This window comes from Nannobrachium achirus (genome assembly GCF_963921795.1).
Source record: "Nannobrachium achirus genome assembly, chromosome: 9".
NCBI classification, from domain to species: Eukaryota; Metazoa; Chordata; class Actinopteri; order Myctophiformes; family Myctophidae; genus Nannobrachium; species Nannobrachium achirus.
The window spans coordinates 36,300,335-36,321,811 of NC_137818.1; the positions used below are offsets into that span (position 1 = coordinate 36,300,335).

At 44.0% G+C, this 21,477-nt stretch overlaps 1 protein-coding gene across 1 annotated transcript in view; it reads right to left on the reverse strand.

The window, feature by feature from the left end:
- Nucleotides 1–18,591, reverse strand: part of ankrd52a (ankyrin repeat domain 52a) — a 29,612-nt gene extending 11,021 nt beyond the window's left edge. The window contains exons 1-27 of the mRNA XM_080733218.1: nt 18,464–18,591; nt 17,805–17,888; nt 17,433–17,511; nt 16,819–16,889; nt 16,186–16,386; nt 15,960–16,047; nt 15,470–15,612; nt 14,844–15,056; nt 14,339–14,417; nt 14,125–14,239; nt 13,083–13,165; nt 12,859–12,976; nt 12,636–12,704; nt 12,339–12,479; nt 11,027–11,089; nt 9,543–9,654; nt 8,906–8,977; nt 7,991–8,192; nt 7,240–7,327; nt 7,013–7,130; nt 3,608–3,827; nt 2,870–2,957; nt 2,642–2,725; nt 2,259–2,404; nt 1,523–1,605; nt 1,261–1,343; nt 512–603 (exon numbers count right to left, since the gene is read on the reverse strand). Coding sequence (XP_080589344.1) covers nt 512–603; nt 1,261–1,343; nt 1,523–1,605; nt 2,259–2,404; nt 2,642–2,725; nt 2,870–2,957; nt 3,608–3,827; nt 7,013–7,130; nt 7,240–7,327; nt 7,991–8,192; nt 8,906–8,977; nt 9,543–9,654; nt 11,027–11,089; nt 12,339–12,479; nt 12,636–12,704; nt 12,859–12,976; nt 13,083–13,165; nt 14,125–14,239; nt 14,339–14,417; nt 14,844–15,056; nt 15,470–15,612; nt 15,960–16,047; nt 16,186–16,386; nt 16,819–16,889; nt 17,433–17,511; nt 17,805–17,888; nt 18,464–18,490 — 2,962 coding nt within the window. The 5' untranslated portion in view covers nt 18,491–18,591. The remainder of the gene's footprint in view (nt 1–511; nt 604–1,260; nt 1,344–1,522; nt 1,606–2,258; nt 2,405–2,641; nt 2,726–2,869; nt 2,958–3,607; nt 3,828–7,012; nt 7,131–7,239; nt 7,328–7,990; nt 8,193–8,905; nt 8,978–9,542; nt 9,655–11,026; nt 11,090–12,338; nt 12,480–12,635; nt 12,705–12,858; nt 12,977–13,082; nt 13,166–14,124; nt 14,240–14,338; nt 14,418–14,843; nt 15,057–15,469; nt 15,613–15,959; nt 16,048–16,185; nt 16,387–16,818; nt 16,890–17,432; nt 17,512–17,804; nt 17,889–18,463) is intronic.
- Nucleotides 18,592–21,477: the final 2,886 nt, after the last annotated feature.

Below are 21,477 nucleotides of genomic sequence, written 5' to 3' on the forward strand. Positions count from 1 at the left end.
CAGTGTGCAAATGGAACCAAATGGACCCGTTAGGGTCCATTTGGTTCCATTTGTACACTGTCAGAGTTACAGACTTGTATGGGTCAATTTAGACCCCCTTACATTTCATGGTCTCCCCTTAACTCTGACAGTGTACATATGGAACCAAATGGACCCGTTAGGGTTCATTTGGTTCCATTTGTACACTCTTAACAGACTAGTATGGGTCAATTTAGACCCCCATAAAAAGGAACCCACAAAGTCCCTGGAATCCACTTTGAGAACCACTGACTTAAAAACCACCCCAGCCATCCATGTTCTGGGGGAGGGAACGTTTAGCCAAAAATAGCAAGATCCACAAGCTCACGTGTCCCATTTAACCAGGTCGAGTCGGGTTTAAGTGGTTAAAAGGTTATGTGGTAATCAAGTATCATGCTTGCCGATTTAAACTAAATACTACAGCTGTGGTGAGAGTGAATGACTGGAGCGGGTAACAGAATGGAGGGAGGAGGAGGATGTGGGGGTTCATCACCTTCCTCATCCACAGCCAGCACGGTGGCTCCTCTGCTCAGGAGGGCCTGGACCACAGTAGCCAGGCCGTTGCGTGCTGCAAGGTGAAGGGGCCTGGGGAGTGGGAGCACATTAGAGACAGGGTTCAGGCCTAGGCCAGACGGAGCTGGATATTTCATATAGCCCGGTTTTTCAGATATCCACACAGAAAAATATCTAGGTCCACACACGACAAAGATATCTAGGTCTAAAATAATCCGAGTCCCCAGACCTCCACTAGGGGGACAAGCACACACACAGTAAAGTCTTCAGAGATATCCGTGTACCATGCAGATATTTTTCAATGTCTTCACTTATTTATCTGGTTTTAATAATATCCAGTTTCGCGGCCGAAATATCCAGCTTTGTGTGGCTGCAAGCCCCAATCGCACAAAAAAAATGTCTAGCTTCAGAAATATCCAGCTCTGTGTAGCCGGCACCTCAGGGTCTCCCATTCTGCCACTTTGAAAGTGCAAGTCCAAGTCTTTAGCTGCTTGATGCGATGAATACTTAAATAAGATTTTCTTTACAGATTTTAAACAACAACAAATACCGGGATTTAAAAAGCATTAGCAGTTCAGTTCAAAACCACTTTCCATGATAATAATATTATTAATTGATAAAATATTATTTCATCAATTCCCAGAATTCCCAGATCGTAATATAATATTGACACCAAAGTACACAATACAAGTAATCTAGGAATTTTATAATTAGTAACTAAGTCCTCACATTTGCAGTGCACTGTTGGTGGCATTAATGAGAGTTGGATTGTGGATCTCCCCCAAAATAAGCAGGGCACACATCTCATGGGCCTAGAAAACAAAAACAAAAACAGACAAAAGAATCAATCGACAAAAAAGAATTGATTTTGGTTACCATTACTTCTAGTTTCTATTTGACAAATATACCCACTACCCCAAAAACAAAATAATGTTTTGCTCAATTTCCAGCTGGTGTTAAGCTGTCTTTAGGGGTTGAACAACAAGATTACCTTGCTGCAGGCCAGGTGTAGGGCAGTGTTCTTGTTGTCATCCAGCAGTGTGAGGTCAGCCTTGGCCCGGTGAAGTAGGATGGCTGGGTAACAACAACACAAAGACATGTTACCTCCTGCGACCCTGCACTTCACAGCATCCACAACAGTGTGTATTTATTTATGCACGTCTGTCCCATCAAGCGGAGACCAATCACTGCTTTACAAAAAACAGTGCGGTTTCTGTGAGGACCTACTAGGGCATTCACGAATAGTGATTTTTAGTATTCGAATTATTCGACCTCAAAGTATTCGAATAGTCGAATATTCGACAGGACTGGCCAAACTGTCAAATATTAAGTAAGAGGTGAACATTGTGAAAATAGCCGATCTACATGCTCACAACGCCTCGCGTTGCGAGCCGTTGTGAGCATGTAGATCAGCTATTTTCACAATATTTATCTGCGGAACCGAGTCACATGAAATGTAATACCTACAATTCCAAGCGCTTGTCGGGGTGGGTGTCCCCAGTTCAAATATGTTTATTTTGGGGGTCACAGCCTAAAAAGGTTTGAGAAGCTCTGGTATAGAGCATTAACACATTCATCCACCAGGAGCATTGACAACTCATTCTTATGACTTCCTATCTAGCCAAGCTTAAAGAAGAAAAAAAAAAAAAAAAAAGCGAATATTCTACTTCGGTGAACAACGTTGATATGCAAATATTCAAATATTTGGTGAATGCCCTAGGACCTACCCACGGTGCCACTCTGTCCCTTGTCAGCTGCAACCATTAGGGCGGAGCGTCCAGTTTGGTCCACTGCATTGATCTCTGCCCCGTGGCGGAGAACCAGCTGAAGTCCTGCCACGTCCTCAGCAAACGCTGCCGCGTGGAGCGGGGTCCTGCAGGCAACGCAACTCATGAGCAACATCTGGGAGGTTTTGTTAATAAGCTGTGTGCATTAAGTGCTATTCCTGTGTTAGCAAACGCCTGTGAAATATGAAGATCACAAGAGCAGGCGCAGGAAACATTACTGAACATTTGAACGTGGAAAAGCTACGGATCAGTGGTCTTTGTATGCTCTTGGAAGGAGGGATGATATTGAATAATGCAGTGATTATTGTGCTCCATAGACTAACCGTCCTTTGGCATCTCTGGTGTTTATCATGTGGACCCCAGCAGATTCCAGCAGTCTCTCTGCTGCACCGCAGTGGCCGTTCATCCTGTAACCCAGAGGATTAAGGTTGTTCATTCTGCAAAAGTAGCAAGCTCACAACCCATAAAAGGGGGACTAAGTATAGACCCCCCGGGGGGACCCCAGGCAACTAAGCGTATACGGTTTAAGTGGTTAAATTATGAGTACTTACAGAGCACAGTGCAGTGGGGTGAAAGGGTTGCCCTCCCCGTGGACAAGTGTTTTATGTTCAAGTAAAACTTCCAAACAGTCTTCATGCCCTGTGAAAGAAGAAGTCAGACAGGCACAAGGGACAACACAATTGGCATTTATTGAACTGCATACAGCATGGTAAGAAGAAAATGAATGCCGTTGTCCGAATCAAACCCGGGTAGGGCTGTCACGATATGACATTTTACAAGACGATTCATTGTCACTCAAATAATTGCCATTAACGATTTAATTGTGTTTTTGTCGTTTCTGTTTGGCTTTTAGGCTTTGAAGTTGCACATGGCAGATATGACACAAAACCTAAATACACAAAGAAATTACTGACATATTTGACAACTTTCTACTTAAAAAAATAACATTGATAGTGGAAATAGCCGATCTGCAAGCTCACAACACGTGGAAATAGCCGATCTACAAGCTCACAACGCGTCGCGATGCGACACGTTGTGAGCTTGTAGATCTGCTATTTCCACTATTTCTGAAAATTATGAAAATGTATGAACATTTTTCAACATTCACATTTATGACGATTATTACAAAATAACTGCGATTATGTCAAATAACTGCGATTATGTCAAATAACTGCGATTATGTCAAATAATTGCGATTATGTCAAATAATTGCGATTAGACGATTATTATGTAATAATTGCGATTAGATGATTATGTAATAATTGTGACAGGCCTAAGCCCGGGCCAACCTTTGTAAGCGGCCCAGTGTAACGGGGTGTAGTCTTTGTTGTCCAGCAGTTTGTCGAGGGGGTCGCTGGCCATGACGGCCTGTACCATGTTGGCCAGGATCTCCGTGTGTCCTCTGGAGGCGGCGTAGTGCAGGGGGGAGCTGCCCCGGGCGTCCCGACACAGAGCAGAGGCCTTGTGCTCCAGCAGGGCTGTCACGCAGTCATCACGGCCCAACACCGCCTGGAGCAGGAACACAAAATCCACCAATTAGACCAGGGTTTCCCAATAGGCGGCCCGCGGGCCATTTGCGGCCCACGGGGGGCTACTGTCTGGCCCCCACCAACCCCAGTAATAATGGTGGTATAAGAGCAGCAACAGCACTAGTATATCGTCGTTGTCGGGTGGAAACCTCGTATCTCCAAATTTGTATGTTCTTTTGCGAAGTTAAGTCCTGCTTCATCACACAAGGCCGTCACACAAAAGTAGTGAAAACAGCAGATCTACAAGCACACAACGCCTCGCGATGCAAAACAAACGGTTTTGGACATACAAGATTTTCACCCGACAACGACGATATCTGAACCGTTGCTGGAGTAGTGGGAACGCCACCGTCGCCCCTGCAATGTTATGGCCCTTGGCTTGGTACCCTAGATATAATTCGGCCCTTGGGGAAAACTAATTGGGGAACCCTGGTATAGGCATTCTATGAATAATAAGGGGAACAAAACAGAAATCATTTTTTGCTTCAAAAATATTTTGGTATTAACACTTGGGGAGCCAAACTCGTTCAGGGACGAGATTTGGCCACTAGATGTCACCCTGCCACAGGAAGTTATATCGTCGAGGGACGAGTCAACAAATAGTTAACTTTTCGAGACCGCAGCTTCCCTTTGCATGCCCTGAATCCATTACGTCACCCAGCCAGGGCAGGAAGCCCCCTGTCTCTCCCCACACGGAAGGATTTTACATGGCTTTAGATTCTACTTTGAAACATAAGAACGGCTTTTTCTCAGAATGAGGTAAAAACAGCCCCATGGAGGCAGAGAGCTGATTGTTTTCACGGCGACACTTTACCGCGAATTTACCGCGATTTTTTTACCGCGAGTTTCGCGAGCGTTTGTAAACAGATGGAGTACCTCCTCAATCTTCTCTGGACACGCACGTGCACACGCACGAAGCTTGCGGGGCTCATCAAAACATAACGTAAGTCAATGGTGGCACCAGCAACAGCTATAAATGTTATAAACCTTGGCCGCCCATGTGTTAACATATCAAGTCCTAAGAAATCCCAGTGGTGGTGGTGGAACATATTGAAAAAGCTGCTGAAAGTTTGGGTCCCATTAACATTACTCAGCAGGAAACAAAAATAACAAAAAATAAATCTGCTTTAAGTAGCAGGTGAGGGTCAAACTAGGGGTTTGTCATGATTTTGAATCCATTGCAAGCATTCGTTTTGCACGAAAAACATTCATTCTGCTAAAACTGACCCACAAAACTATGGTTTAGTCATCACTTTTAACAGTTTTGTAGGAGCCGTTTTTAGCCCAAGGGAAATGTTTTTTGTGCAAAATAAATGCCTGCAATGCAGAGCCCTAGAATGAAGAGTTAGGCCAACTACGTTCACTTCATGGGGCGAGTCCAATGGCGGCTCGGGAGGTGCTTCTATAGTGACAAATATCAGAACCGGAAGTCTGCTAAATGAACGAGAGCAGCTGCTCAAAACATCATTTTCTAATGACTGTGACCTTTATAAAAAATAATCGATTCAGACAAATGAAAGAAAACATATCACAGGTTATTTCCTGATATCTTATTTTCTGATTTGCAAACGATTTCATTATATTGATGTCTCACCATAACAGAGTACATGCCTTTCATTGCCTTACTTTCAGCTGCCACTTGGAGGTGCTATTGTGCATGTAAACAACATTATGAGATGCAGTGATTAGCGTTGGCGACAAGGCAACTAAACATCCCGACTTTAATCATCTTAAACCATGTTATTTTACATCGTTTTTTGGCAATAGTATAAAGTATATGTTAAAGAGACTTTAGTTATCACTGTACAATACTTTAAAATGGTTGTCATGTTGTGTATTTACCTAAAAATGCCGATATTCGCGGCGATTTTATTGAAACCAATGTTATTTAATCTCCCACTTGTCACTTTAGAGCTGAAACACGACGCAGTTCATTTTCTGACCCCTCGGTGACACCACTCTCATTTTCTGACCCCTCGGTGACACCACTCTCTCTCTCAAGTCTCTCAAGTGCTGCAATGGATTCAGAATAATGACAAAGCCCTAGTTTGACCCCTCACATGCTACTTAAAGGTCTTATGACATAGAATGTATTTGTTTTATATGTTTAGTCTTTTCTCATGTTTACTGACCTCAATTACACAAAAAAAAAAAAAAAAAAAAAACAGGGTTAGGGTTAGGCATTGAAAACTCATCAACAGGAATCTAGATATACTAATAATTATCTTTGCAAGTCAAAATAACCATGGCTCACTGGAGTGGAGTTTTCAGTTTTAACATTTTAATACACATTTTAAGGACCAGGACAAAGAGTCATAATTGCTTTAAAGAAGATTTATTTTTTGTATTTCTCTCCTGTATAGTAAAGTTAATGGGACCCTAACTTTCAGCAGCTTTTTCAATATGTTCCACCACTGTGGTTTCTTAGGACTTTTGATTACCAACATATTTATGAAACAAAAAAAGTTGAAAAGAGCATAGATACTATTATAACAATGTACTGATTTGGAACATGGAATCGATTTTCAATTAGTCTTCTCATTTCTTTTTAACCCATTTAGGACTGAGGCTGATTATAAAAATGCCTGACCTAAGTTTTCTGAGAAATGTCAACAAAATAAATGTTTTGGTTGGATACCTTTGTCCAAAACCATTAGTTTTGTATTCATCATGTTAAAAAATATTTAAAATAGTGAAAATAGCCTATCTACAAGCACACAGATCTGCTTGTAGATCTGCAAATTTCACTAGTGTTGTGCGACAGTCTTGTATGATGAAGCAGGGCTTTACATTACGAAAAAAAATAAAAATAAAAAAAATAAACGTGTACATTTGAAACTTGGAGATACAAGGTTTCTGCCTGACAGTGACGATATGTTGCTATATACAGTACATAGCAACAAGAACCCCAAAAGGGTTCCTGTTCCAAAAGATATAGTTACAAACAGGGGTTCCCCTCCTAAATGGGTTAAATAATAAATACATAATTAAGTAGGTCACAGGGGCTTATTGTCGATATCAGCGGAGAAAGCGAGTCTGTCCCTGTTACAATGCACTAGACCTGTGTAATCTGATCTGTAAACCTCAAGACGATTATGCTTAAGCTTTGTATGACATTATGAGGCCCTGCCAGAGTGATAAATAGTGAGGGTCAGTGTAACTCACCCCTCTGTGGAGGGCAGTGCTGCCCCGCTTGTCCTTGGCATCTGGTGAGGCTCCCTTCTCCAGCAGGAGATGGACACAGTCAGTGTGACCTCCCAAAACAGCTAGCATCAATGGGGTCCTGATGGAGACAGGGAAACCTTTCAACCTTTTTCATAACTAAAAGAAAATGTACGATCCCTTAATTTTCAGTAAACATCATTCATCAACATTGACAGAAAACTACTCACTGGCCAAATGTGTCGGTGACATTGGTGAGGTCCCCCTCCTCTCCATTCTCAATCATCATGAGCAGGCAGTCTGTATGACCATTGGCAGCTGGAAAGATACAAAAACATATCAGGACAACGTTTTCATACTTGCCAAAACGTAACATTTATATAGGACGTAATTAGAGTGTTACTTCGCCATAAACCAACAATGGGCAAAACGATCACACTAGGATGGAAGATAAAAACAGAAATGTCATGTATTAAACCAACGTGTCTGGGCAGATGCCAGGTAACCCTGACATTCTTTTCTTTTTTCATTCTATTTACATTTCTCATTCTATTTTCCATTGAAATGAGCAAGAATATTTTTTTCCAAAACATGAAATGGACACTTTTCAGAATCCTCAGTGTTTAATGTATAAACTTCAGTGTTTAATGTATCAACTTTTGTTTTTTTTACCTCAATGCATACAAATGTGGGGAAAATAGCGCTATGCCTTGACACGGTAGTTCCAATTCATTCTTTCCGACTGCCAGAGATGATATGCACGGGGGGCTCTCTCCATTCCGACATGTCGCCACTCCGACAGTGACTTCTTATTGTCGGAGTGGCAACACTTCCATAGAGGCTAAGGTTAGGGTTAGGGTAAGAGATAGGTTTAGTGTCTGTCGGAAAGGAGACATGTCGGAATGGAGAGATGCACCCGGTATGCACCTGGATATGCCCCCGTCTCTGGCGGTCATCCAGAACTCACAGAGCCTTAGTTACCTGCAACGTGAAGAGGAGTCCACATGAGCCGGTTGTCATTGAGGAGACAGGAGGCCCCCTGGGCCAGCAGGACCTCCACACAGCGGACGTAGCCTCGCTGCGCGGCCACGTAGAGCACCGAGCGGCCCGCGGCGTCCTGCACGTCCACGTAGGCCGCCGTCTCTGTGAGCACGCGCAGCGCCTGCCAGTGGCCCTTATCAGCCTGAGGGAATAGAGGAGGGTTCATTTAAAACCCATTCAGAACGGGTACACATTATTGTGTATTATTATTTTATGCTTTAACCATTGAAAAATAGCAGATATACAAGCTCACAGCGCGGCACAGAGTGCCGCACTGCGAGCTTGTAGATCTGCTATTTTTGAAAAATCGTGAAAATTTGAATTTTGACCCGATTCTATAAGTGTCTTTTGAATCCTTCTAAGGTTTTTTTGAAAAACCCTATGTTTCTATGTCAGCAATCTGGCCGGCCATCGTCAAAGAAAAGGTCCTTTTCACTTAACTGGAGCTCAGTTAGTCTGTTCTTGAGAGACTACTACTATGTCAGTGGTTCTCAAACCTTTTCATGTGAATCACCCCCAGAATGATATGTATTTGGCCATGGACCCTCATCTCAAAATGTCTAGTTCCAGGGACCACCCAGAAGCAAAATTTGAGTTCGCTTTAAAAATACATATATTCAAAGATTTGCACACATTTTCCACGACTTTTTCAAAAATAGCAGATCTACAAGCTCGCAGCGCGGCACTCGGTGCCGCACTGTGAGCTTGTATATCTGCTATTTTTCACTGGTTAAAGCATTCAATAATTCTAGGCCTAAATGGGTTAACTCAGAGACTATACAAATGGAACCAAATGATCCCATAAGGAAGGACACGGAGGATTTGTGTCGTACACTGCTAAAAACACAGACTCACAGCAAGATGCAGCGGACTGACGGGGATACTGCTCTCAATGTCTCCTAGGGCGTTAAATGACATCTCCAGGAGCTGAAAAAAGGTTACATCTCAGTCTGAGTGACAGGGTTCCCACACATTTTTACCAATTAATTTCCAAAACTTTTCCAGAATATTTAACCCGATTTCCAGGACTATATAACAATAATTCAGCTCAATAACGAGTCGCTTACTCCTATGTGCAATGCCAAAAGACAGGTAGTGTATGCCAGTGGTTCTCAACCTTTTCAGGCTGTGATCCCCGAAATAATCATATGTGAACTGGGGACCCCGGCACCCTGACGAGCACTAAGAGTTGAGGAATTTTGTATAACACGCTTTTATTTCGGAGCTCATATCTTTGAACGGGTAAGGGCTAGTATTATAATATTTGACAATTTGGCCAATGTTTAATTTGTCATTTCAGAGGTATTAACAAAATCAATAACCAAAGACAATGCATATCTATTTTCCAGGACCTTTTCCAGTACTGGAAAGATATTTTTCTAATTTCAAAATATTTCCAGGAATTTCCTGACCGTGGGAACCCAGGAGTGAGCTCTGACTGCAGCGAAGCATTGCACACAGTTGCTTAGAGCCGACCTGCGGTAAAACTCACCAGCTCCAGGTTCTGCTTGTTGCCGTGGTAAGCTGCATAGTGAACAGCACTGTAACCCTTTGAGTTGACCATTGATGGATCAGCACCATTATCCAGAAGATGTTCCAAGCAACTGTTAACAAAGCGAAAACATTTAAGCAAACAGGGAAAAACATCATCGTCCCACACATGGTTGCAACAGGCGCTTGTACAAATCATATAAACATTTCACCCCAAATGACTTAAGCCCCGTTTTCATTGAGCAAAACTTCTGGAAGTTTCTTCAAAAATGACGGCAATTTTGAAATTCACGCCATGTGAAAACGGCCCCTTATTTTGTGTTCCGGGAGTTTTGGGGGACTAAATTTGACGGCAAAATACCTAGTAATTTTTGGTGAAATTACCGTGAGAATACAAATTTCCCTTCTGTGAAAACACATACCGTTATTTTTGACGGTTTTTTGACAAGCAGGTGCGTAAGGAGCCAATAATAACAGTTAAAGCATTGTATTTGGGATTGAAAACGATCTGAATGTGAATGGGATATACAGTAGAAATAAAATACAGCTTCACCTTGCATTAGGGATATAATTATTTAGGCTATAGAGTAAGAGTATAGTCGCATTGTGACCATGGCTGGCTGCCTGCAAAAGTGCAATGATTTCTCAACGGTAGCTCCTTTTGGAACCTCTTCCAGCGAGCGACTGAGCGAGTGTGAGTCCACAGCTAATCTAAAACCCACAGCCACAGGTACAACACGTTGCATTAGATCCTTTTTGAACGGACCTTATGTGTTGTTGTTGCTGAGCATGAAGTATATTTTGTTTAGTTAAATCCATTTGTAGCGTTCAGAGTGAGTGAGAGAGAGAGAGAGAGAGGCACCGATGCCACCGCAGTGAACGCACCGAATTGGGGAGACAGGAGAGTGTTTTTCTTTTTTTTTCTTTCTTTTTTTTTTAGGGCTTTCAGTCCAAGTGTTGCCATGTCTGCTAATTATAAGCGACTCTGGGCTTCATTTCCGTAAAGTTGCTTGTATATGATAGTTGCTGGTTTCGTTTTATTTGTTGTGATCTTGTAGATCGGTAATTTTCAATTAGCTGATGTGGCGATGCGTGTAGTTTTAAAGTGCTTGTGTGGCTTAGATAATATCACTTTTTGGGGATTATTTTCGTACACCTGGTTGCTTAGTTCTCTCGCAAAGTCTGGCAACACACTGAACACAGACTTTCATACCGCAACAACGGTTTAGTGAAAACGAGGTATTTTATGGCTATGCCAGCATTTTTGCTTATGTGAAAACACCCAAAAAACAAAACTCCCGGCAAGTTGAAAATCATTATGCTAATTATTTTGCAGGAAAAATTCCGGAACTGTAGTGAAAACATGCCTTTAGTCTTCATGTCAATTCCCATTGTTTCCACCCAAGTATTAACAGTGACTGGTTGGTCTTAGGGAATGCTGCAGACAAGGACAACCAAGACAGGAGAAGACAAACAGTAACTCACAAGTATGACTCTTTCGCTCCATCCTCATCACTCTGATGGCTTCCAGAAAAATGACGGTCAGCTCTGCAAGGGAAGAAAAAAAAAGAAAATCATCATTCTTCTAAAAGAACCGTTTACCCAAAAGCCTGATTGAAGTTACATTTACAACCATTTCTAAATGGGGGCTGAACATTACCAATAAGACTCCCTAAAATCGGGAGATAAGCGACCGTCAGGTCGCATACACAAACTTTAGAAGGCAATGGTAGCCAATCAGGAGGGAATATGGGAAATGGGACAGATCCATGTTGATGACATGACTTTAGAGATGCTGTGTACCGCTTTGCGTGATTTTAGGGCAAAATCTGTAGGAGCAGTGTCCAAAAATGTGTTTTGCAAAAATCAGCCTGATGGTGGCGCTAGATGGGACAGATGCATGTTGATGCCATGACTGTAGAGATACTGTGTACCGCTTTGCGTGATTTTAGGGCAAAATCGGTAGAAGCAGTTTCCAAAAATGTGTTTGAAAAAATGGGCCTGATCCCCTGATGGTGGCGCTAAAAGGGACAGATCCATGTTGATGACATGATCTAGTTTTCTAAGTGTGGGCTGAGTGAACATTATAATGTATTTTAAATACAAAAGTAAATGTGCATGAAAGTATCCTTCCTACTTGTATAGTTTGACAGAAACCGCTGACTTAAATCATGACTTTTCATTCTTTGCTATACACAACCACCATTGACGAACACAGACAACAATGACAATATTAGCAGACAAACATTCCAGACTGGAAGCGTCACGAGCGAGGAACAGGAACTGCACTTTAACTTTCTAAAAACAGGGTCATGCCAACACTTTAATCAAATTACATTCATTAGATTAACCTCATGATCTGAACTGATGCACAGTATTATGATCAGTAGGCCCGTCACAATTATTACATAGTCGTCTAAACGCAATTATCTGAGATAATCGCTAACATTTTGCATAATAGTCAATCGTTTCTGTGTTCAAAATGTTATATAATTATTAAATATATATAATTATTTTTATTTTTCACTTGAAGACGGAGTGCCTCAGTTTTTTCCCTGGAGTCTGCCTAACCACAAGCTGAATTTTGGGGTATTTGAATTAATACATTATTCAAAGTCAACTATGATGTCAGCCTGACTACGTGTGTGCGAGTGTACTGCAGAGAGAGCCGAGAGCGAGCAGAGAGTGCTGAGAGAGAAGCTACCTGCAGAAGGCTTGTGAGGCAGCAGAATAGAGAGAGAAGCTACCTGCAGAAGGCTTGTGAGGCAGCAGAATAGTGCAGGGGAGTACAGCCTACCTGCAGAAGGCTTGTGAGGCAGCAGAATAGTGCAGGGGAGTACAGCCTGTCTGGTCAGGCTCATTGACCTCAGCGCCAGCGCTCACCAGGGTCACAGTGCACTGGTACCTCCCATTAGCAGCCGTATAGTGCAACGGTGTCCTGCGGGGGAAGACAATACACAGTGAAATCAGACACATGCTAGTGAACTTTATCATATGGAATGACATTGCAATTTATTATCAAGATTAGCCATTTTGATATAACGGCATCACTATAGACTTATGAGCCAGATGAAAAATACACAAGGCCACTTACCTTCCCATATTATCCCTCTTATTCAAGTCGGTACCACTACTTAAGAGCAAGTTCAGACATTCAACATTTCTGCAAAGAAATATAAAGAAGATGCAATTCTGTTAAAAAATAAAAAGCAGTACCATGTTGTATCAGACAACATTGTGTACTTGAGTTCTTGTTTGCCATTCTCCATCCATCCATCTGGGGTGTGTGTGTGTGTGTGTGTGTGTGTGTGTCTCACCCTCCAGAGGCAGCAGCGTGTAGACAGGTCCTTCCAAAGTTGTCAGGGGTGTTTATGTCAAACCCAGCTGACAGTACATGCTCCTTACTCATAGATGAAACTATACTATACAGCTGACCTGTAGGTGGAAAAAACAAACAACAACTGTGAGTGTGTCCAAGTGTACAGAAGCTGACAGATCAAATAAATAACTGTTGTCAAACAACCGCAACAGGGTCACAAACCTGAGGAGAGTAACTTGCGACAACAGTCTGAAAACCCGTAGAGCACAGCTAAGTGCAAGGGAAACATTCCGTGGATCCCACGTCTGTAGAGATGAAGATAAATCAAATGTCATTGAAGCAAGTCATTTATCAGTACCTTGAAGCAATGAAGCATGAACCTGTTCACAGATTTAAAAAATCACACCCGTGTGAAGTGGAGCTGTGTGTGTGTGTGTGTGTGTGTGTGTGTGTGTGTGTGTGTGTGTGTGTGTGTGTGTGTGTGTGTGTGTGGATCATGTGTACCGATTTTTGTGACATTTGAAGAAAATATGTAGGAAAAGGAGCAAAAAGTGTGTTTTGGAGAAAATTCAAGATGGCGGAAAATCTATCATGGCGCAAATGGGCGTGGCCTATATGGGGAGATGCGTCATGACCCAAGGAATCCAGGGAAAAAATATTTTTAATTTTCCGACCTACGGTTCAAGAGTTACAGGCCAAAACGTAAAGTGGGGTGTTATGGCGCCACCATGCGGCCAAATGACACAATTATTTTTTATTTAATCCTTGAAATCATTATGAACCTCCTCTCCAAGCCTTGAAACTCTAGCCCCTATGGTTTGCGAGAGACAAATAATTGAATGTGAGTTTTTGCGATTCCCATTATAAGTCAATGGGGAAAATGAATTCACTAATAAATTAATATCAATTAAACTATAGAACCTTTCTCTTAGAAAAGTAATAGCCCACGATTCCCGAGTAAGCCGGTCGATTTGACATATGGCGCGAGTGTGTGGTGGCAAAACTGTGGGACTAGTGGCGTGCCGAAGTTTAGGAAGTTCAGGCTACATACACACACACAGACACACAGACAGACAGACAGACCCACACAGCCACGTATAGGGAGCTGCACACAGCTCCAAAAATGTAAATAAAAACAGCAGGTTGATGAGCATAGCTAAAATAGTTTGTCTATGCCATTTACAAGATCATCTTCTAGCAACATTTGGAAGAAAGCATCTATAGACTCCTATCACTGCTACTAGACTCCCATCACTGTGCCCACCTGGCTGTGTCTGCTCCGTTGGTCATCAGAGTGCTGATCAGCAACTCATGGCCGTACTTAGCAGCAACGTGGAGAGGGGTATTGCCATACTTATCCACACAATCAATCTCCCCACCTGGTGGAGAGAGAGCAAGGAAGCACAGAAACACAAATCAAAGACCAGTGGGAGGCAAGACAAGCCTATAATAATATATATACATTTACACATGGTTACCATTTTGAATGAGGATCTGAGAGCGCGTGAAACGTCCATGAATGGCTGCCATGTGCAAAGGGCTCTTCCCTTCTTTACTCTGAGGAGGGTAAAAAAAACATAACATTTCAAATCACAGTCTAAAGTACATTGTTACTACTTTAATTAAATACATTACTGGCTAATGACCTTTAAGAGATCAACACTGGCCTGTCTCCAGCCCATAGACCCGCCCACTCTCAGAGTGGACTGTTTCTCTGGTCTGGAATTGTGTTCATAATAAGTGATTTCTGGATTTTCCTCCAATTAGCGCAGGGGGTGGGGGTGGGTTTAACAAATGATCAATCCGTGCTGTCAAAGTCCCTCCCCTCCAGAAATCGCTCAAACAGGGCACAATGTCAGACTCAAGCTTCAGCCGAGTCTGAAATCAGGCTAGATCAACACGGCAAATTACCAACGTAAAGGAAAACGCCTGGTGCTGCAACGGAGCGCTCACTTCTACAAGTCTCCGCGTGATTCAGCTCACCTGCTGGTTGACATCTGCCCCGTTGTTGACCAGTAGCTCCAGGCAAAGAGCACCGTTGGTGGAGACGGCGGCCAGGTGCAGAGGGGTGTAGCCACTGCGGTTGGGCTGGTTGACGTTGGCCCCGTGGTTGACCAGCTCAGTAGCCACGGCCTCCTGCCCCATGTAGCAGGACACATGCAGTGCGGTGTTCCCAAAGCCATTGGGCTCATCGATCTTACACAGGAAAACAACACCACAGTAGTGAACATCTGCGTACCTCTTTATGGTGTTGGGTTTGGTTAAATATTAGAGCTATTGCATCACTGTGGTGTTCAATGGAATCTTGGCAATATATAAGGCCCAAGGGCATGTGGAGGTTTGACATAACACTTGATTCCTTATGTATTCTGTGTGCAGACTGCCACAAAATCACCATCTGAGCCGTCGATACGGAACACATTAGCAAGAGTTACATCCAATGTTATTTATTACAGAACGATATGATTTACATTAAATATCATAAAAGTTTCCCCTTGAGCTGTCATTGTGTGCCTCTGCAAGACATTTACTGTTGAAACAGGAAACTTGAGAATGAACTCATTCCAATGAAAAAATGTTAATTGTGCATTGACAACATGAGCACTCACCTCTGTCCCTAGCCTCAGTAGGTACTTGACAATTTCGATGTGACCACTGGCAGCCGCAGCATGGAGAGGCGTGTAGCCCTGTTTGTCCTTGCAGCTCTTGTCAGCGCTGCGAGAAACCAGTAACTTCACAACCTCCACATGCCCTGCAGGAGAGACGAGAACACATTTTACTTTAGTTGTGTGCGGGTGTCAGTTGCACACCTAAATTGTCTCTAGATGATCCTCAAGCTCATAAAATGCCTCACTGCAATGCTTTGTGAGCTTGCAGATCTGCTATTTTCGTCACCTGTGCACAACTACGTCAGGTAATACTTGTCACAATCATGTTGTGAGGCAGAGCAAGCAGTCAATCAGAAATCAGAGAGGATTACAGACAGAAGGATCATAATTAAGTAATTATCCGGTCGGCCGAGGAACGCAACCAGGGACTCGCCTAATTGAAAGACTTTCAATAAGTATCCTATATGCCACAGAGCAGAAACGTGCTTACCCAAGTAAGCTGCACAGTGGATGGGCTGTCTCTCCCTCTTGTCAATGGCACTCAGGTTGGCCCCTTTATTCAACAGTAGCTTCACCATCTACGCCACAAAAGAAAAATACGACAACGTAGACAAAATATGTTTCTATATTCCAATGGAGAAATGTGCACGTTATGGTCTTTAAGACGGCACCCAAAAACTCCAGAAACTGAGCGCTCCTGGTTCAAGTGTTCTCACCTCCTGGAACCCACTCTGAGCAGCATGATGCAGGGCAGTCCGACCAGTGCGATCTGCCATGTTCAGGTTACTCAGCTGGGTTAGCAGTGCCTCTGCACAGCGCGTGGCGCGGTTGGCAGCAGCCACATGCAGTGGTGTCTGCCAGAACTTGTCTCGTGCATTTGCCTCTGCTCCACGGCGCAGCAACAGCCCCACTGCCCTCTGGGGAGGTAGAAGCAATAGAATGGGACTTGGGGAAAAGACACAGCAAACACAGCAGCAAGATTTGTGAGCTGCTGTGATCAACCACCTTAAAAACCATTGTATATATCCCTGCTCTGCCTGCACATAACTTTGATGCATGAAAACTGTTACACTCTTTTCACCTGTACATTTGTTCCGATTGTATTGTATTGTATTATATTGTGTACACTTCTGCTTTGGCAATGTAAATGTATGTTTTCTCATGCCAATGAAGCCCTTTGAATTGAAATTGAATTGAATTGAAAAGAAAGTTGTACACCTGCACCTCCACATTACCTGCAGTGCAGCACTCGCTGCCTTGCATATATGAGAGTCAACAACACGTTACTGTTATGAATAGACAACACAAAAACTATTAGATTAAATGTAAGAGCGATATTCATAGCTTACTTCATTCCGGGAGGCAGCCGCCCTGTGCAACGGAGTCAACCACACATGGTCTTTAGCATTTACACTGGCACCTGTCAGACACATTAAACACACATGGCAACTTGGCAAGAAGTCTCACAATTATTTATAATCAAGCAACAGAACATACAGCACCGCAAACTTAACAGTGGTGGGAAACATGTTTCATTGCAGTAGTAATAAATGTGGTATAGCGCAGGGGTCTTCAACAGGGGGTCCTCAGAGTTACTACAGGGGGGCTGCCAAATCCAACATACAACTTGAAACCTCGCATCCCTATAGTCCGAGTCTGAGGAGAACTTTAGCCAAAAATAGCAGATCTACAAACTCCCATCGTCTCGCGCTGTGAGGCGTTGAGAGCTTGTAGATCAGCCAAATAGGTTTGGTGTAAGAGGTAAAAAAGAGCAGACCAAGTACAGAGTGAAAGGTCAAGTTCCATCACAACATGTATACAATATGTAGAGGGGGTCCCTGCTTCATCTCCCTCTCAGCTAAGGGGTCCTTGGCCTGACAACGTTGAAGACCCCTGGTATAGAGAACTGAATGCATGTTTACACATGAGTCAAGCCAGAAAGCATGCAGCTCAAATAGGTTACCTGATTCAATGAGAAGGTCCATTATATGGACGTCCCCCACACAGGCAGCAGCATGGAGCGGCGTACGACGCTCTTGGTCCTGATAATAAGTAACGTTAGGAGGATGAATCATTCCTGACATTTTATTTGCCTCTCTCCATTTATATGAGGTTAGTTCTTACTAATGATTGACAGATTGACTGAATACTTTATTTAACCGGAATAAAGCACAGAAAGTACAGTTCAATACAAGAGTATGCAAAAAAAAAAAAAAAAAAAAAGGATTTGACCCAAGAAAGCACTGACTGTGGCTTGTTTCCATTAGGGTCCTGTATGACATGACATTTGATAACTAATAAATAATAACAATATTCCGAGGCATTTCATACATACCAGTGCATTGACATCCTCCTTTTTGTGCAATAATAATTGGACTTCTTCAGCATTTCGATTGAAGATGGCCTGGACCAGTGGAGGCTGCAGACACAGTGATGATGGCCGTGTTAACATTACGGTGCCGCTGCGTTATAAAGGTACATCAATGACGCGGTTCAAGCCCGCAGGCTGTGTCCTCGTAAATTCACACAAACGGGAGTCTTGACTGGCATTTGGACGTTTAGCAAATCTGTATGCCACAAAAAACAAGCTACATTGTGCGATCACGTCCTTATATATCTCTCTCCAGCAAATAGTCGGCTCCCTTGCTGAGGCCTGCACCAGGGGGCCGAGCTAGACGACGTCAGACAGCCAGTCGAATGGATCCGGCTATAATCTGCTATCATCCTGGCCCTGACCCAGCAGGCCAGGGCCTACAGCAGCGCCGCTGCTAGAGCAGACACAATGTTCTAGCATCGTCACAGTCGCAACACGCCGCGTTTCTGCGATGCAAAAATGCTCTTACACGTACGCTTTTAACAGCGATCTGGGTGCAGGACAAAAGAAACAACGAAATAGATGTTCTCACGGCAAGCGAGCGGTTTATTTACCAGCACATAGACTGCGCCTGACGTGATGGAGCGCTTTCTCTATAGTCTAAAAAGCAAGCAGCCTACCTGGTCTGTAATGTTGTGTACTCCCATCTCCCTAAACTCAGCCAGGACGGAGCTCCTTCATGAGGATCCAACTGAGAGGTATGTTGTGATGCGCCGCTGTGTGTGTGTATGATCCACCGATGTGTCAGACTACACCCATTATACTGATCGCTGTAGGATTCCGTGCCGCCGCTCGCTGGGATCTTGGTCAGTGTTGTTGGCCTATGTGAAATGAGCAGAAATAGCGTTAGCAGAAATAAGGCTTCCGGCGCCGATCTCTTCAGAATAAGAGTACCCCTAAAGCCATTGCAAAAACATTGAAAACGGATAATTTTGTCATAATATGGACGTTACAAATATAGATTAAGTATCTAAACGAACAAACAAAATGCAAATTAGGTTTCTGGGTATAAAAGAAAGGTTTTAATAACATAAAAACATAATAAATGGATAAATGCTGTTCACTGGAGTGCATAGCCTTTACAAATTTGACTCTGGACAGCAGGCGGCTCTTTGTGTCGCCACTTTGGAGACATGCACGCGTGCGGGAAAACCTCCTCTATCACGCCACACTCTCCGCTAAGCGGGGGAGGCGTCCCCTCAATTTCTGTTGGCTTTGCAGTGCAGCCACCCGCTCAAAAAAGGGTAATTTTCGGACATTTTCAGACTCTAGTTGGCGCTGGAGAGCAGACGGCTCTTTGTGTCGCCACTTTGGAGACATGCACGCGTGCGGGGAAACCTCCTCTATCACGTCACACTCTCCGCTAAGCGGGGGAGGCGTCCCCTCAATTTCTGTTGGCTTTCCAGTGCAGCAACCTGCTCAAAAAAGTCAAATTTTCCGACATTTTCAGACTCTAGTTGGCGCTGGAGAGCAGACGGCTCTTTGTGTCGCCACTTTGGAGACATGCACGCGTGCGGGAAAACCTCCTCTATCACGCCACACTCTCCGCTAAGCGGGGGAGGCGTCCCCTCAATTTCTGCTGGCTTTGCAGTGCAGCCACCTGCTCAAAAAAGTGACATTTCGGACATTTTCAGACTCTAGTTGGCGCTGGAGAGCAGACGGCTCTTTGTGTCGCCACTTTGGAGACATGCACGCGTGCGGGAAAACCTCTACTATCACGCCACACTCTCCGCTAAGCGGGGGAGGCGTCCCCTCAATTTCTGCTGGCTTTGCAGTGCAGCCACCCGCTCAAAAAAGTGACATTTTCGGACATTTTCAGACTCTAGTTGGCGCTGGAGAGCAGACGGCTCTTTGTGTCGCCACTTTGGAGACATGCACGCGTGCGGGGAAACCTCCTCTATCACGCCACACTCTCCGCTAAGCGGGGGAGGCGTCCCCTCAATTTCTGCTGGCTTTCCAGTGCAGCAACCTGCTCAAAAAAGTCAAATTTCCCGACATTTTCAGACTCTAGTTGGCGCTGGAGAGCAGACGGCTCTTTGTGTCGCCACTTTGGAGACATGCACGCGTGCGGGAAAACCTCCTCTATCACGCCACACTCTCCGCTAAGCGGGGGAGGCGTCCCCTCAATTTCTGCTGGCTTTGCAGTGCAGCCACCCGCTCAAAAAAGTGACATTTTCGGACATTTTCAGACTCTAGTTGGCGCTGGAGAGCAGACGGCTCTTTGTGTCGCCACTTTGGAGACATGCACGCGTGCGGGGAAACCTCCTCTATCACGTCACACTCTCCGCTAAGCGGGGGAGGCGTCCCCTCAATTTCTGTTGGCTTTCCAGTGCAGCAACCTGCTCAAAAAAGTCAAATTTTCCGACATTTTCAGACTCTAGTTGGCGCTGGAGAGCAGACGGCTCTTTGTGTCGCCACTTTGGAGACATGCACGCGTGCGGGAAAACCTCCTCTATCACGCCACACTCTCCGCTAAGCGGGGGAGGCGTCCCCTCAATTTCTGCTGGCTTTGCAGTGCAGCCACCTGCTCAAAAAAGTGACATTTCGGACATTTTCAGACTCTAGTTGGCGCTGGAGAGCAGACGGCTCTTTGTGTCGCCACTTTGGAGACATGCACGCGTGCGGGAAAACCTCCTCTATCACGCCCCACTCTCCGCTAAGCAGGGGAGGCGTCCACTCAATTTCTGCTGGCTTTGCAGTGCAGCCACCTGCTCAAAAAAGTCACATTTTCTGACATTTTCAGACTCTAGTTGGCGCTGGAGAGCAGACGGCTCTTTGTGTCGCCACTTTGGAGACATGCACGCATGCGGGGAAATCTCCTCTATCATGTCACACTCTCCGCTAAGCGGGGGAGGCGTCCCCTCAATTTCTGCTGGCTTTGCAGTGCAGCCACCCGCTCAAAAAAGTGACATTTTCAGATTCTAGTCATTATTATACACCACGCTTCTTTATACGGCTTAGCCTCACTGATCGCTGTGCTTTTCTTACATTGGTTTATTTGACCAGCATAGTCTGCAGAGAATCTCTGCAAATCACCTGAGAGTAGATCTGACCATACTGGAATACTTGGGAGGAATGTGAACAGTTTGTTTAAAATAGTTTCTGCATGATAGTTATTTATACCTGTGTCATTGGTGTTTTTCATTGCTTGATTGGCTTTAGTCCTTACTTGTTCAAAATGGTCTTTGAAGGGAGATGCACTTAAAGGAATGTGCTTACAGTCAAATACATCATCACCCTCAATGTCATGTGGACTGTCTGGTTGATCATGGTCTTTCTCCCCTCCCGGCATTTTCTGCGTTTCAGACTGGATGCTGACCTGTCACTATTGATCTGAACAGGTGTTGCATTGCAACCAAATATGTCCCTCTCACTGGCCCTCAATTCCGTGAGGATCTCCTCCACAGCGTGCTGTGTATGAGTGTCGCTGATCATAAATGCTACAGGTGTTGAAGCGGATGATGAACTTAGAACAAGCTCATAATACAAAATGCTTTTAGTTGTTATATTGCTCTTAATCATTCCCCCCGTTGCATCCCATGATACTGCATCCTTCGTACACAAGTTGTGCCACATTCTCACTCCTGCTTCATTAAAACATATAATCTTAAGGGGGCTAGCTTTAATACATTGA